Genomic DNA, 18,461 nt, shown 5'->3' on the forward strand with positions numbered 1-18,461 from the left:
ATCCATGTGTTTTAACTGGGAGCACATATTTTGTGCCAAAAACTACATCACTCCATGTGTCACTTATTGTGATTTGTATTGAAAAATATCGTTATACAATGAAGACTCATTTTTATAGACTTAATGTAATAATTATCAAATAAGTTGAAAAGATACTAACTCTTTTACATGATATTATTGAATGTGATATGTATGAAGAATATATATAGATAATCACAGATTATAATATTGTGCTTGTGAGGCATGGGAAATAAGAACCAAATACTCTTATACTAGCAAGAATATATTCAGCATATTCTAATTACGTACAAGACTAAAAAAACAGACGCATTTGGTTTGCCCTAATTTAATCGGGACTTCAAAAATTTTGAGCGACCAAATTCTCAGGGGTTTAGACTTTAGACCTTGTTTCTAGATACAATCGTCACTATAATTTCCTATCAATTAACAATAACTTACCTCAAGAGTTATTTCAATTATGAACACTTAAAAACATATCTAGATTTTAGTGATTTACTATTGTTTTTAACACAAAATGTACCACCCTCAAACCAGTAAATAAAAAACTAAGAATAAATATAGCTCAAATATAGACTTAATGTATTTTGGTCCTCATTTCACTAATAATAACTCCTCTTTTTTTCAATTCGTTACAGATTTGCCTTTTTTGTTGGTAATATAATGTTGTCAACCCCATTCTTAGACCACACCAACTCATGGGAACTAACTACTAATAAAAGCAGTGTTGTAAAAGCCGGTTCATGTCGGTCGATTCAACCAGTAAATCAGTAAACTAATCCCAATACCGATATGGTACAATAGTTATATCGGTCATGTATTTATATCAGTTAAAACCAGCCAAAATCAATCGAAACCAGTCATAACAACTGATTTTCAGTTGAGCTGTACCGATCATAGCGGTCATACCAGCCGATTTTTATTTAAGATTAGTTTTTTAATTTAAATAAAAAATATTAGTTTCTCTTATTAATTTCTCAACCTAAATGTTAATATTATATATATATATATATATATATATTTCTAACTTTACCAATATGTGATTTAAAATCACCAATTGAACCATTATACCATTAAACTAATATCCTAACCAATTTGATGACTGGTATTAATAACAATGAATAAAAGACATAAAAATTTTAAAAAAGTTTTATACAGTATTCCCCAAATGTCTTAAGGAATGTATAACCAAGATGACGAACTGGGGCAAACACTTTTAAGTAATAATAACAAGGAAGTCATTATCCCACTTTTTAGAAAAGGAAAAAATATATTGTATTAACGTCATGGAATATTATAAAGATCATTGTACTCTTGCTTTAATTAGATACAGTTACAGTTGTCTACAATTCCACTGTCAATTTTAAACCCTTTATCAAAGTTGTGCTATATCACAGTTTTCCCCTATAAAATATAACCCATTAATTGTAATAATACGATCAAAAAGTTAATTTTGGGGACTACATGGATATGAATGAAATAGTACCTATAAATATAATCCAATAAGGCCAAAACCCAAGACCTGTTGAAAGTTCATAACGACATAATCATAATAACAGAAGGCTAGGATGAGTATAATTTCATGAAAAGCTGAAACAAATAACTCAGAAACACTTTTTACAAAATGTTTTCTTATCAAGAGTTTACAAGATTACCTCAAATACATTATTACATTTGTTGATGACTACTAATTTGTGGGCAATCTTTGTCTTCCTTTCCCTCTATGGAAAATTTGAAGGCCTGAATACAGTGTAACCATTGACACCATTTGCCATATTTGAGTAATCTTGATAGTAAGAATAACCATCATTCTCTATGTTTCTCATGCCTAGATAAGATAGGTCAGATCCAGCCACCTGCCATTGGTTTGGCATCAACCCGTCCAATTTTCGATTTCCATAAGGTTGTAGCATGCTGGGTGCCTGTGGATGATAATCCCTCAGTGAGTCAAAATGCCCACCAGATGAGCTATACCCTTGTTGAAACCCAGGATCATGATAACTATGTGACCTCTCAAACCTACAAGAATTGGATGAGGATCCCAATTCATTATCTGTATTCAAGTCTCCAGGAAACGTGAACTGTCGATTTAGCGAATGCAGTTCATCATCGAGGGAGTGGAAGACTGTACTTGCTTTGGTTGTCTTCCCTATACTATGCTCATCATCAAGCAGGTCATTTATTATATCAAGGTGAGGGAATTCATCCACCAACAACCCTTGGTTTTGACGCCCGGATGTGCAAGCAGGGAACTCACTCGGTATGTTGCCCAAAGATCTGCTTTGTACTGGCTTGTAAAAGTTAAGATTCGGGAGATCATTAAGTTGGGAAGGTGATTCAAAATGCAGGCTTCTGTTGGAATCCCTTTGTGAACTCTCAATCCACTGGGGCCCATTCTGTAAAATTTCCCGTGAAAACGTGCCAAAGGGAGAATCATACTGACCAGCATTAGAATCCATTTTGCTGGAGCTCTGGGATAAAAACATCGGTGATGATACCAAGGAAGGCGATTGTGGATATGAGTTTACTCCTGAACTAGAGTTGGAATGAGAGAGACTGGCACTAGTAGAGGCCGCAGGATACCCCATCATTGCATTTCTGTAGGACGGCGGACCATAACTATGAGTAGCAGGTGAGGGATCAGGACCCAACCGACCAGTTGCACTCACTGAGCGTGCAAGTACTGGCGCTGTTTGAACCATAGAGACCACAGGAGCAATTGGCCTGGGGCCGGGAGCAGTAGAAGGAGGTCTGGACATAGTGACTTGGGCCATCGATCTTTCAGTTTGTTTTGGAGTTGAAGCCTTCTGGATCTCGGTTTTGGGCACAACTGTTGCTTGTGATGCAGAAGTGAAAAGTGAAAATGCTTCTTTATCAGTCTGTCGTGAGCCACTTAAAGATGTTTTCGTAATATGAACAGGATCTACAGTAGCACTAGTCTTGTGTACTAATTTCATTTGAACAGTTGAGGGTAAGTTTCTTGGAGGACTTCTAGGTGAGGATGGAACTGCTGATGTTTTCTCTTGCTGTTTGATCTCGTTATTGACAGGTCTTTCGATGTCAACTTGATCTTTTATGCTCTGTTTCTTTTGTAGTGAAAGAACTTCCTCTTCCTATCAATTAGAAAAGCAGAAGCTTGTGAGGACAAGTACAAATTATTATAGCAGTACTAAGACTTTCACATAAACAGAATTTAATTATTTTTATAAAAAAAATCTTCAAACAAAGGAGCAAGTTTAAAAAACATAACAAGCAACGGCCATGTATAAAAATTCACCAAAAATAGGTCATGTATAAAAACAAATAAACGTCAAAGCAACCATCAATCTAACTGCCATTGCAAATATAATCCCTCAAAATCCCATCCCTTGAAGATAAAAGAAAGTTCAGACACCTTTGCTACATAAATTCGATTGAATACATCTTTCCTAAAGTTATAGTTAAAGCACACTTTACTATTTCAATGGATGAAAAGTGTGAAAAACAGTATGACTACAGAGCAATTGTAATTTTCTTGTCCATGTGGCTAATAGGAATCATAGTAGAATGGAAAGATTTATAAATGAAAATGCCTGTATAGCAAGAAAATGCCAGTATAGAATCATCGTATTTCCATATACTTCAATTCCTATGCAGACTGATCTTTAACCACGAAAGATCTCTCTCTCTCTCTTTCTCTCTCTATATATATATATATATTTGTGTGTGTATAGTTGTACACATATACCATAAAATACCACCAATTTGTTTTTGACCTTGCAACAATCAAATCATTTTCACCTCATTTCCAGATGAAAAAGAAATAGGGCAAAACCAGGTCTTTAGTCATCTCTCATTTTTAAGAGACTTAATTCGTCTTTTGAAGTAACTTTCAATAGAGAATCTACTTCAATAGATTCTTTATCAATTTTTCCTGTTTCTTCCTTATGGTGAAAAGAAATAGGAAAAATTGAAAGAGAATCTATTATCATATTGTGACAAATGGATAGAAAATAAAATTTAAGGAAGAATCATAGACAAAAGGGGGACAAATTCAACACAACAATTCATTGATATTCTTTTGAGAATAAGACCACCTTTCTAACATCCTTCTCAAGCCACTTCAACCGATCCTGCAAGCAGATAGTACGAACCTCAGGCTCAATTTCAACTACCTTACTGCTACCAGACTCGTTCATATCCCCAGCATCTGCAGCAGAACCTGATGGCTGATTACCCATTTCAGTTGTCCAACTACCCCCACCATGTGATGCTTTACCTCGATTTCGTCTGCAGATAAAATGTGCCAAGTATGTCTAACTTTCATGAAAATCATTTGACATATATCCACATGAAAGAAACACTAAGCTGTATATACTTACCTGCTAGATGACTTTTGGACCTTGTAATTTGAAAAGGAGTTGCCCTTGTAGGGATCATTCAACACCACTGATGGCACTGAATCAGTAGAACATGTTGAAGAACTATCATCCATCACTGAACTGCTCCTTTTCTCAGCCATTCCATTTTGTAGAGATGAAATACCACTTATGCCATTGTTACTAAGGTCAGAAGGAGGATGAACTTCTGATGCATCGGTATCCCAATTAACAGGACTAGCATCTCTGTCTTCTGAATCAGGCTGAGGCACTTCACCAACTCCATCCACAGATTCAGACACATCAGAAACAACTTCCACCACGTCAAGCTTTTCATCCGGAGTTTGAACTTTCTCCATGTCAGAATCTTTTTTCTCATCAGCAGCAATATCTTCAGGGCTGATATGCACAGCCACAATAGGCCTCTCCTCCCTCCCTTTATCCTTTCCTTTCCGATTGTTCCTTTTTTGTTTGGCCTATAATAACAAGGACCATTTGCCATCAGTTAAAAAGGGCAATGTGAAGTTCTGAACTATGGATAGCAGGCAAGCCAAAGGAAAGGGAACATGAAGAAGACAACTTGGAAGATATTGAAATTATTTTATCTTATTTTTCATGATTTGTTTTCTTATTTAATTAGGAGTGTAGTATTATTACAAATAAGGTTAGATTATGTCTTTTGTATAACATCATCATTCACAATATTATCAATACAAATCTACTATACCTAAACCTTCTAATTTCAACAGGAATAATTCACCAATAGAACGTTAATTGGTTCGTTACTTTGTTATACAAAGTACTTCATGGGGAAAGGAAGGTTGGAAAAGAAACAGGGGGTCTTAAATGGGAACACATCTGCTGTCCCACAATTTGTGCCACTGAATGGACCATGAGCTACAATTGGTCAAAAAAAATACTTAAAGGGTTTTGCTAACCTAGGTAAAGAGGTTTTTTAGTTGGAATAGGTTAGCATTATGCACCAAGACTTTTGGAGAAAATTAACCCTCTTATTTTAGTTATAATATGTTACTAACAAGGATAATTTCATAATTTTCATTTTTTTTAAAAAAATCCACCCCACTCATCCTCTTTCCCCTCACCATAAACAACTTCTTGAAACCCCTCCATGCCAACCCAAATACTGCAGTGTATTTCTCACATTGATTTTTGTGGTCTAAAACAAAAATAAGTAAACCAATTAATAGCTCTTGTGACAAAACCAATACAGTTATTCTCAACATAAGAATCCAATGTTTTGAATAAATGAAGAAAAAATTAAAAGAAAAAAACAAATAATCTGCAGTTACCTGTTTTTTTTGGAGAAAAAAACAAAAGCAACTGATAATTGCACATAAAAGTGTATGGTCTGGTTGCAGAGGAGGTGGATGTTGGCGGCCGGGTTTTTCTGGGCTTTTGGGGGTGACGGCGGTGCTGTTGGAACTCAGAAGGGTTATGGGCGAGTGTGGCAGGTTGTGCGACGGTGCGACTGCCGGTGAGTTTGGCAGTGCGCCTATGTCTGGTTGCAAGGGGGAGGCAGTTCTGGGTGGTGATGGCAGCTGTGCTGGTTGCTGGCAGTGGTTTGAGAGAATTGGTTAATGGGGAGTGGAAGAGGTTTGGAGATGAGTGGTCTAAAATGGAAATTATGAATATATACCCTTGATAGTAAACATTTTATAATTAAAATATAAGGGTTAATTTTGTCCAAAAGTTTTGGTGCCTAATACTAACCTACTCCAACTAAAAAACCATTTTACCTAGGTTAGCAAAACCCTTACTTCAAAAACATTTAACTTACATACATTTTTTTCAACCAATCACAGCTCATAGCACATGTAGTGGCACTAATTGTGGGGCAGAAGATGTGCTCTCGTCTTAAATAAAGGCAAAAATCATGTAAGCCAATGAATTCATTGCAAACCAATACATTGTTCATAACTAGTCACACATAGCCAGCATTTAACCAAGTGAAGCAACCACATTTTGATCACTATCTTAGAACAGTTTTCATTTACGATGTCCATTCTGTAGTTCAATCATGTTTTGCAGAGCAGATTATACGAACTATTTGATACTGACTCTATTCAGTCATAACATTAAAATATTAAACAATGTCAGACAAATTGCATTTCAATCCAAGACAGGTAATGAAGTAAAAATCGAATTTGTTATCAAGACAAGAGAATGCAGTAGCATCTATGACATTAACTTAGGATATCTGCAGATCCCTTGCTAAAGCAGATTAGATAAGTGTCAGACCTGTTTCTTCTTTGACTTCTTTTCCCTCTCACTAACTCCACGTTTTGCTTTCTGCTCACTTTCAGCAAGCCATGCCGCCTCTTCTTCACGGATGAGCTCTTCTTGTCTCTTCAGAGCAACAGCTTCTTGGTAGGAAACCTCAATTTTATTGCTGCAAACATTAAATAAATAATAATGATATCCTAATCCATTAAGGACCTACAAATAGTCAACACATACAGTAAAAATAGACAAAATAAAAGAATGAGCAGTACAGACATAGTAAACACCTTATATATTACCAAAAACAAGTTTAGCAGACCTTATATTATCAGAGTCAACACCTAATAAAGAAAGCAAGAACTTTGTGTAGATACTGACAAGCTTGTTTTCACTGTCGTGCAGATAATGATATTGCACTACATGCTCGTGATAAACTTCCATGGATCTCTCAAAGCTTAATTGCAAAACCATCTGAAACTACTGGCTATCATACTACAAATTCGCAATTTGTCGCGTAAGCGCCGATTTTACGATTTTACGATTCATATCAGACCTCAAACTCATAGAGATGTGGACTTGGTAGGATCGATAGGGAAGATCGCTGGAATCCAGCGATTTTCCTCGATGTTTCTGATTTTAACGGGTTTTAACCGTTACGTTGCAAACGGGCTAGGTCCAAATTATGCCAAAACCACGTTTTTAGCCCTAAACCTTAAAACACAAACTTAAACCTCTCTCCGAAAACTACTTGAGAGTGGCGGAGTGGACGATTGTCGGGTAAGATGATGGTGAGGTATGTGGCAGTGACTAATGGTTTAAGCCTTCTTCCTTTTTCACGATACTCCTCTGTATCACACTCTTCGTCATCTCACGGTGGTTTTCTGTCGTGCATGTGCAATTTGTACCACCAAATCAGTGAAGTTCTATATCCATGACCTCTATTATCTCTTCTGTGTTGTTTTTCTTTCACCCAACTACTATGATCTCACCCTTGTGTTCTATTTTTTTGTTTTTGAAACCCACATGTTCAACTTTGTACCGAGCTCCCTTGAATTTTAGGTTTCTCTATAAGTTACTATCACATATGAAATAGATAATTGGAATATTAATAATACAAATTTTCAAAATAAAAAATATATTTAGAAACCCAAGATTTCATTATATCTTACTTTCCAATATATCCATTATATATACATATATTAGATAATTAGAATATTCATAATACAATTTTGCAAAATAAAAAAATATTTAGAAACCCAAGATTTCATTATATCCTATTTTCCAATATGTCCGTTATATATATACATACACACACACATATATATATATATATATATATATTCTTCAATGGATTTTTGTTTTGTTTTTTTATGTATGTATATGTTTATCTTTATATGTTTGGTAAGGACTTACGATCAGTGTTATGACTTACGATTATATGTTTTACATGTTCACCATCCTCTTCCGGTCTTATGTAAGATCTCGAGCTTGTCAATCACGCTTCTAGCAACATATCATATCCTATTGTCTAGCTAGCTACTAATTATTACCAAATTAGATGCACATCTCCAATGGTTTTCTTTTACATCTATATATTACAGAGTGCACAATACACACTTAACCGTTGGAATTTGATGCCAATTGCTAAAACAAGGTTGACAGTGAAGTGTAAAAACTCCCAAAATCCTACATTCTTCATCGAATAGGAAGTATAAAAGATCAAAACATTTTATCTAATTCGTAGAAGGAACCCTGGAAAAGATAACTTCGTATTCTACCATAAAGTGAACAGATTGAATAGAAAAAAAATGAAATTAAAACCTGCAAGTATAATATAAAATATAAAGAATTGGATTTCATTAAAACTGACTGGTGTGAATTAAAGGAGTCTACTTTCTACTGATCATTACTAACAAACAACTTCCAAACATGCAGGAGATATCCAAAAATTAATACAGGAGGGAACAAGAAATAAACATCAGAAGTATATAAACAAGAAGTTAAAGGTTAACCTAGAAAACTAGAGAAGTCCAGCACTAATAGCATATACTACCTGAATACATGGGCAAGGACAAATATTTCCAAAGTCTTGCGACCCAATTCCATGAGACGCCTTTCATCACGCTCTATAGAATCTTTATTGAAGTCCTCCCCAGAGCTTTCATCCTACCCAAAAAGTAAATCATGTTCCTTAGCAACCAAAGGAATTTCAAAACAAAAAAAGCCAAAATATGTCATCCATTGTGCTGCACTTATGGTTTTCAGAGGTGCCTGAAAATACCATTCTACATGTGTAAAAATGCCCACAACTCTAACTAGGCTAAACTTGTTTAATCGTTAACTATATATCATAATTAAGTTTATATATAACGTCCATAAAACAATCTTCCAGAAATAATTCTATCAAAAAAGTGTTTTATCAAACTACGAAATTTTTATGCTGTAATAATACCGATAGATTCCAATGGACTTACCTAGAAGAGATTCCATTCTCCTTTTCCTGGTTTTAACCAGAATATGTACTGTTTACTGATCTCTTATAATTATACCTTTATTATATAAAGTCTTGTACTGTTACCATCAGATGGCAACCGGATTATCCTATATGGTCATCTAGCAACATAATTCCTCAGTTACTTTTTACCAACATAACTTTTTTTTCTCACCTTTGTCCGATTTTGAGGACCTTTCTCATCTTTCGGAGGTAGAGGTTCTATAGCAGCCCTCTCAAGTAGAAGTAAAACATCATCCACCAGCACAAACATATCTTTCTCAACACGAACAATTGGTGGTGCAATTTCTTCAGCATCCAACAACTTTGTCTTACCTTTCTTGCTCTTTGTCTGGCATTCAAGTGCCTTCAATCCACTATACAAGGAGTCCATTACCAAAGTAGAAGTCACTTCTTTCTCTATAAAGAAGTGTTTTACAACCACTTTCAAAATTACATCTGTCTTTTCCCTAGACATGCGGTGCCTAGAAGCTTGGTCGATTTCCCTCCAGAAAGTACAAAGGCTGACAACATTGCGAAGTACAATTTGTTTAGTTTCAGTAAATAAAATCAGACACTAGGGCTAAAGATATAATAACAGAGCCAAAGATATAACAACCGTACAACCGCGGTAATGATTAATGAATATGAAAACATATTAAAAAGAATAGTCAGTTTATTTCCCTGTTAAATAACAACATCAAGACAGATCAAACTTGTCTTAGGACTTACAATATGCAGACTACATGAAGTTGCCTACATGGCTACATATAATCAATTTCAAACTAAGCAGATTTAACTACAGTATCACTCCTCTTTAGACGTTTCTTTCCTACCTGACATACCTAAAAATTCTAACTTCTCTAGTTAAGGGAAATTGAGTTCAGTCAGATAAGATTTGAGAGTTCAATGAAGATATTAAATTATTGATTATCACGGAGCATGAAAAAGGAAATGGTTTAATGGTTCCTGGCTTTTTTATATCATACATGCATGTTAAAAGAAAGCATGAATTACCTAAACCACCTAGCTTTATCCTCTATCAACTTTCCAAGCTTTCCTCTTCTCTCTTCCACAAAACGCCGACAAATTTGTTCCACATTTGTCAAATATACCCTAACAAGTTCTCTCCTATACTGAAAATCAAGGCAACGAAAAGGCCTGTCAGCTTTTTCCCTGTGCATAAAAAACAAACAATATGGTCAAACATTTGAATAAAAGCCCCAATGCAAATTGCAATAATGCAAATAATAATAATAAGAAGAAGATCCAATCTGACAGTAGCATATGATTCAAAAGGGGGAATAATAACAAAAATGGTTTTGAAAATACCAGAAAACAGACAACCTCACAACAGACAACCAAATTAACCAACAAACAGTTAGCAGCTTTAACCACAGTTTGTGGTGAGAAACTGACAGAAAAATTGTTACATATCTCCATTTGGATAACCTTTTTCCCTACCAAAATAGTGTTTTTCACACTAGAATAAGTTCATTTTGGCGAACCTAAAATTTGAAAATTCTGAAGAAAGAACCAAAAAAAATCTGTTAACATTTTTTTTCTGAAAATTATAATTTACTTTTCAAAATTTTCTTTCTACCAAAAGAACTTCAGGTATTTTTCTGAAAAGCAAAATTATGTAACATCTACATACAAACATTTAAATATCCTACTGTATGACCTTTACAATTTTGGCCTTACATTTTAAAACTTCGCATAATCATATTCAATGCTAAGCAGACAATCAAATTTGAACTAAATTAGTTTATAACAATTAAACAAGTCAACTCCAGAGTTAGTAAGAAGCAAATAATCAAGTTGGCAACACAGTCTATTATTGAGATAATCCATGAATTTGATCAGAACCAACACAAATCATAGTTCATGAAATTTTCAAATGTTACCCAAATATGAGTCATCAAAGGGGTTCACATAATGATAAAATCAATAAAATGATGAAAATATCTAGATTCCATGATGATTCTATCTTGAGGACTAAATAAGAAAAGTTGTCATGAATATCACAACATATAATCAGAGAGCAGAATGATGAACTAAGCATAGAGGTAGAGTGAACATATAATGAGACATCTGATCCAAGGTACTCGGTACAGGATATTGGCATATGCAGCCATGACTTGTAGCATAAAAAAGAGGTAAAAAAGCCAAAGAATAACAATATGCAGAACTAGGTATAGTAGATATTCTCCCCAGTAGTAGATGTATATTAATAATGAATTTAAAACATAAGTTGAATACGATCATGGTTCATGGAAGATATTGTGGGGTTACTAAATAGCACATACAAGGATTATAAGATTAGAGGTAAATGCTAAAATGAATAGCATGTACTTGTCCAGAACCAACTTCACCAAAAAAAGTAGTAAGTATGCAATCAAGGAAACAAATGAAAAAGTAGTAGAATTACATACGGGAGACAAAAAAATATGTGCTCAATAACCATATATAAGATTGTGTTCATATTTGAAAGATTATAAAGAAAATAAGAAATTAAGCATAGAACACCTAATGACTTGAACTTGAGCTTTTATTATCAGATTGTCAGAATTGTCAACAAAGCCATCATACACCTTTGAAAGCTCCATAAACTTTTTCCATCCCCAATCATGCTCCTTCTTCCAAAATCGATGCAATGTATCTAGAAAAATCAAGTAAAAATAACTTAATATTGCTGTTCCAAAAAATGTGAAATCAAATAATAGCCAATTATTTATCAGCAGACCAGAATATTTTGATTTCTTCGGATCTTTATTGACTACAGCTATTGTAAATTGTGCAAAATGACTCCATCCTGTATCAACTCAAAAAATGAGAGGAAAAGGAAGAGTCAAGTTCTATGGGGTCAAGTGTAGCTAGTATAGCTAATGATCACTAATGCAATCTGAAAAATCAAAGAATCAAACCTGGAAGAAGTTTGTCATGATTAGCTACACAAAGAAACAGAGAGAGATGATTGCAAACATCACATCCTTGTGGATAAATTAAAATATACCTGCCACACACCAAAGCATGAGAAGGTAACAAAACTCAATGTTTCATGAAATAAGGATTGTATCAGTAAACCATATTCATCTGTTAGGTTGCATGTACCAACTCTTCAATGAGCATGTGAATTTATTATCACATTTTACTACTTTTGATATATAACACACCTTTCCCGCGTCAAATAAGGTCTCTTTTTCTTGATTGACCAATTAGTTTTACTATATTATAACAACAACCAAGCCTTTCATACTACTAGGTGAGGTCGATTATATGGATCGAACAACGTCATAATACTTTATTATAAATCATGTTCATTGACAAAACATTAATTTTCTAAGTCTTTTTTAATCATTTCGCATATGGTTTTTCTAGGTCTCCCTCTTCCTCTAGAAAAAGGACTAGCCTCCATTTGATCTACTCTCGTTACAGGGGCTTCTACCGTTCGCTAACACACTTGTCCAAATCATCTAAGATGTCATTCTACCATCTTTTCTACAATAGTTGATACCCCAACTTTCTCCCTAATGTATTCATTTCTAATCCTATCTTGTCTAGTATGTTCACGTATCCAACACAATATTCTCATCTCTGCTAAATATAGTCTATTCTCTTGTTGACATTTTATCACCAATATTCAGTCTCATATAACATTGCAAGTCTTCCAGTCATACGATAAAACTTCCCCTTAAGCTTGAATGGTACCTTTTTGTCACATATGACACCTGAAGCACTCCACCATTTCATATAACCCGCTTGAATCCTATGGTTCACATCTTCCTCAATTTTCCATCGACTTACACACCATATACTTCGTCTTACTTTGACTTATATGAAATCCATGTGCTTCTAAAGCGTATATCTACAATTCTAACTTCTCATTTAATTCCGCTCTCGAGTCTCTCACTAAGACAATATCATCTACAAAAAATACATTGCGAGACTGATTCTTGGATCTGTTCATTGCTTAGTGAGCACATCCAAAATCAATGTAAACAAGTAAGGCTCAATGTTATTCCTAATTATTTTGGTAATTTTCTCCCACATATCATTAGCACTTCCTTATACCTCCCAAAACTCTTTGATTCAAGCTTCTACGTTTCTCTCCCTTCAATATCCATCGTTTAATCCTTGAGACACTATATTGTTATTTTCTCTCTACTCTACTCTTAACCCTTACATCCATAACCAAAAATATGTTGGTTCGTCAAGCTCTCTTCAGGTATGACTTTGTAGTCCAAGCAAAACTTTCTTCTGATTTCCTGATAAGAATGAAATTGATTTGAGAATATGCAATCCCACTATTATAAGTGATAAGATGCTCCTCTCACTTCTTAAAATACATATTGGCTGTCATAAAATCAAAAGTTGATAAGAAGTCTAGAATAGTCCTATCTTTCATATTTGATTCTCCTATGCCACATCCACCATGAACATCTTCAAATCCTCTAGTGTCACTCCATACATGCCCATTAAGATTGCCTCCAAGGAAAAAATTTATCCTAAAGGTATTGTTTGGACTACTCCTTCCAAATCATCCCAAAATTTTAACTTCTAATATTCTCTAGCCCTACCTGGAGTACATAAACACTTATCACATTAAAGGTGTCTTCCTTTGTTACACATTTTACGGATATCGTCCTATCTCCTATTCTCTTGACATCCACCACATCCTTCTTCCATTCCTTATCTACAATTATACCCATCCAAATTATTGATCTTGTCTTACTGGTAAATCACAACTTGAAACCTGACATGTCTAACCCACTTAGTTTCTTGTAGGCACATAAAGTTAATCCTCCCCCTAACCATTGTGTCAACCATTTCTATTAATTTGCATGTAAGAGTGTCTAAGTTCTATGTTTTGCTTCGTATCCTATATTAAATTGTATGAAATCCTTTATGCAAGACATGTAACCCTCTAACCAAAGTATTAAATTGCAGTCCACATTACATGATGTGGCTGCAACAACATCATATCGTAATTGCAGTGGAAATGATTAACAAATCCATATATGGTGTATTTGGGTGCAATATATTTTTGTAGGCATATATGTATATGTTGTTTACTCGAAAAAAGGAAAGGAGGTAAATGAAGGATAAAAAAGAGTGAAAACTAATATCCTTGAATTTAAACCGTTTGTTTTCTTTTTTTGAAACGACCCTTCTTTGTATTGTTGGACCAAAACTAAAATCCTTCAAGAGTACTGTTATGCTTGCATAGATAAATTGTAGCAAAAGCCTATGTATAAAATAACCATAACCAAACTGCAACTAATGCAGCACCCTAATAAAAATGCATATTTCAAAACCCTTTATACATATAGGACATGGTTTTAAAATTTGGTCTGCAACTGCAACATTGCAGGTTTTGGAGGTCTCCCACTCTCCCTCAAACATATTGTGGCTGCATTTTCTGTAAATGCATTGTCACTGAGCACAGTTTGAAGACGGTGCAGATAAGATTGGAAGGTTACTCTCTAAAGCCAACCAAAACCCATATATGGACAATAGGTTACATAAACCCAAAGGTGCATACCACTTGTAGCCGCCAACCTCAAAAGCATTACTGCGCAGTTCCCTTTTGGTAATCTGAGAAAAATTTTCTATCTTCCATGTATTTTTTCCATATAACTCAGCAGGTTTTGGTCCTGTAAATGGGGGGCATATCAGACTTTGAAAAACCGTTCATGGGAAAAAGAGATTTTTCACAATTAGAAATTCACTACCATCATCATCATCATCATCAGTGTCCCAATAAGGGGGTGAAGTCGATGTAATTCCATTCTCCACCTGCTCAGAAGACCGCCATTCCGCCAACGCTTCCACAGATTGACAACGCTGCACACTTGAAATTCCCTCTACAGACTTTCCGACTCCCAACTCCTCACTCGCAATCCCAGCCATCCCTGATCAAGCACAATCTTACTAACACTCCTGGATAAGAAAGCACGCACAGAACTAGTATAAGACCCTTAAACCCCAGATTAAATTAAATCATTCAAACATTCACGTTAATCCTCTTTCAACTGCATCACAAAAATCCCATAGGAATTTTGAAGCAGGAAAAAAGGTCAACTCATGTCACTTACAAATTCAAATATCCACAATTAACCAATTGAAACCTTAGAAAACAACACATAACACGGTGATAGTACCTTACCCATATATTGAAATACAACACATAAGGATAGGAGCAAATCTAAAACTAAAAGAAAATGAAAGAATATTAAGAACCTCACTGAACAAAACACAAACCCCAACAACCTCTGATTTTTTTTGAACAAAACCCTAAAATAGAGGGCCAGAAAAAAAATTGAACACAAAACCAACCAAAAAACAAATAGAAACAAACACAGATTGTCCATAAATTAAAGATTGCAAAAAAACAGCTTCGGGAAGCAAATAGCATAAAATCCAGAACCGAGAATTTGAGAAAACAAATGTTGGGGCAACAATCGTGCGAAAAAATTGATCGAATCAAAGAAATGACGTAGAGGAACACCTTAAAAACGAAACAAATACGAAAACCGAGTAAGGGGAATAGAAAACGGCGACGTATTGGACGGATCCAAATTAGGGCAAACGAACCTGGAATCGAAGAGTAAGGCGCAATTCAGAGCTCTGAGATTTGAGAGAGAGAAAAGAGACAGAGGTGAAGAACAACGGAGTGCAAAGCGAAAACCCAAAAACCGAAATACTATTTATTTTCTTCGTTTTTGGTTTGTAATAATGATGTTTTTAAGGATTATCTGTAATATTGTTTTTAAGGAGCAATTTATCATAATTGTGTGTAATAAAAGTTTATTATTGGAGATTATAAAAACAAATTCTGTACTTTTGTTAAATAATATTATATGTAATTCTACTTATTAATACTAGTATGTCAATATTATAGGATGTGTATTTAATTTTTATATATTTCATTTTTTATAATTATAATATATTTGTTGTATTTGGTATACTTTATATCATAATTTGTGTGTATATGATAATATAATATTTAGTTTAAGGAGAGAGGTGTAGTTAATTAATGTGTTGGTGATGGTCAATTAGGATTATATGGTTTTTATAAAAATTAAATAATGTGAAGGGCAAAATAAGAAGTGAAAATTACACTATGATAAAAGTTATATCATATTTTGTTTTTTTATATAGTATAGAAGTATATATAAAAATGAAATAAAAGTAATAATTACTTTTGTAAAAATGTATAAATCTGATATCTTTAGATACTAGATGAACCGTTGAAAATACCATCTAAAAAAAGATGAACTGTTGAATGGAAAAATTTAATGTTTTGTTTCATGGAATCAAACCCTAGTATTCTCTTAATGTTTTGTTTAATAGAGTCAAACACTAGTATTCTCTTAATGTTTTGTTTAATGGAGTCAAACCCTAGTATTCTGTTTATCATGTTCTTCTAGGTACAACTCCTTAACATATGAATGATTGACATATTTTATAGGTATACCACTAATTAACTCTTAATTGAATGTATCAAGCCTTAGATGTTAAAAGATAAAATTCAAAAGAATTTAATTAAATGATTACTTTACAAAATTATTTTATAATTAAAATATAAAATCGTATAAAAGTAACAGTACATGCCTGTTAATTTTTTTGGTTTCATCGAATAAATATTAGAGTAAATTACATTAATACCTCATGAATTTTAGTGAAATTATACAAATCACCCATCATTTTTCTATACATACATATACCCCCTAATTTTTACACTTTAATTACATTTATCACTCCTATATGAGAAATAAGTATAATCGTTTAAACAAAAAATGTGACAAATGCAATTAAGTTAAACAAAACATGGTATATTGTAGAGACAGGTCCAAATAATATACAAATCAATGTACATTTATTATTTTTGGTTACAAAATATATCAACAATTCTAAAGAGATATTGTTTAAATCGCTCTTATACTATATCGTAGTGAACAAAAAATAATAAAAAGATATTGACTCATATATTATTTGGACTAGCCTCCACAATATACCATATTTTGTTTAACTAAATTGCATTTATCACATTTTTTGTTTAAAAGATTTGACTTATTTTTCGTGCAGGAGTAGTTAATGTAATAAAAGTATACAAATTAGGGATTTGTGTAGATGTAAAAAAAGTGAGGAGTGGTTTATGTAATTTCACTAAAATTTAAGGGGTGTTAGTGTAATTTACTCTAAATATTAAATAAAGACAGGGAATCATAAAAAAGTGACAAGGATTTTATTTACATTTTTAATTATTTTTAAGAATAAATAAGTAATAAGATGTATTTATAGTATTTTTTTTTTCTTAATATTTCTCTATAAATATGTGATCTACAAATTAGTATTAAATAAATTAGTTTTCAAACGTCATTCCAATTCTATTCCATTGTTTGCTTATGGGAATGGATATCAATTATTAGGTGAAATTGCTCATGATGATTACTAGCAAGTTTCACTAAGACAAATTTATGGAGAGGTTAGTCGTAGTGTAAGGAATTGACAGCATAAAAAATACATGAGTTTGAAGACTATATATAATAAGGTTTTCATAAAGTGAACAACTTATAAGATGATATAGTGTGACATATATAAAACAATATGAAATTTAAGACTACTCTTATTTATATTTTAATTTACATTTTATTTCGATATCTTTTAGATCTAAGATGTAATGATGGATTATTACATATGAAGATAGATTATGATTGAACAAAATTCTGATCCTTGATCGATTAAATGATGTAGAAAAAATAATATTCTAAAAGCCTTATGTGATTTCTCAAGATTCAATAAGTCATGAACATTACTCATAATTCATCAAGTTCAGTTTTCAGAAAAGAAATCTAGTTCAAATGCTACATCTCTCAAATCATTGGCATAACCTCTGAAGTGTTTTGAAAGTGTGCATGTCAAGAGGAACACTTTGGAAAACTCTCTTCATATGTCATGGTTTTGATGAGGACAACTTGTGCTTATAAGAGCTTGAAGGTCATCAACAAATTAACGTGCTTCAGTCTTTAATTGGTACTAGGCTTAGACTAGAATCTAGTTTAAGTTGAGTCAAGGATTATGGCACCTAATACATATCTCACATGCATATATCTTTTAAATCCTTTTATCCTTGAGATATGTCATTCATAATATGTTCATGCATTACATAAATACATGTATATGTGCATTCTAGGCATAAACTAAGTGTTAAACATGTATTAACTAAGTGCATAACGTATTTGATGTTTTGTATTTAAAAATACACATTTAAATTGCTGTTAATCGATTAACCAATCCTTTAATCGATTAACCCAACTACTTTGAAAAGTGGTTGCTACTGGAACACG

The 18,461-nt window shown here is 33.4% G+C and overlaps 1 protein-coding gene across 2 annotated transcripts; it reads right to left on the minus strand.

Annotated features, from left to right (window-relative positions):
• On the minus strand, positions 1,490-15,817 carry LOC109354271 (MATH domain-containing protein At5g43560-like). Of its 2 annotated transcripts, none has more exons than XM_019596646.1 (13): positions 15,706-15,817; positions 14,847-15,051; positions 14,654-14,765; positions 12,036-12,124; positions 11,855-11,923; positions 11,638-11,770; positions 10,126-10,284; positions 9,284-9,632; positions 8,671-8,783; positions 6,636-6,786; positions 4,380-4,852; positions 4,095-4,287; positions 1,490-3,131 (listed from the first exon to the last, which is right to left on the minus strand). In XM_019596646.1, exons 2-13 carry the CDS (start codon positions 15,019-15,021, stop codon positions 1,740-1,742), a joined length of 3,408 nt encoding a protein of 1,135 aa, XP_019452191.1. In that variant the 5' UTR covers positions 15,022-15,051; positions 15,706-15,817; the 3' UTR covers positions 1,490-1,739. The 2 variants fall into 2 exon arrangements, with proteins under 2 accessions (XP_019452191.1, XP_019452190.1); XM_019596645.1 differs by having other exon boundaries at positions 14,844-15,051.

This window comes from Lupinus angustifolius, chromosome LG08, assembly GCF_001865875.1.
Source record: "Lupinus angustifolius cultivar Tanjil chromosome LG08, LupAngTanjil_v1.0, whole genome shotgun sequence".
Classification (NCBI taxonomy): Eukaryota; Viridiplantae; Streptophyta; class Magnoliopsida; order Fabales; family Fabaceae; genus Lupinus; species Lupinus angustifolius.

Coding starts and splice junctions, on each gene's coding strand:
- LOC109354271 (XM_019596645.1), bottom strand. CDS start 15,021: ATGGCTGGGATTGCGAGTGAGGAGTTGGGAGTCGGAAAGTCTGTAGAG. Junction 10,285..11,637: donor GCTCAAGTTCAAGTCATTAG/GTGTTCTATGCT, acceptor TTTTATGCACAG/GGAAAAAGCTGACAGGCCTT. Junction 9,633..10,125: donor GATAAAGCTAGGTGGTTTAG/GTAATTCATGCT, acceptor CAATGTTGTCAG/CCTTTGTACTTTCTGGAGGG.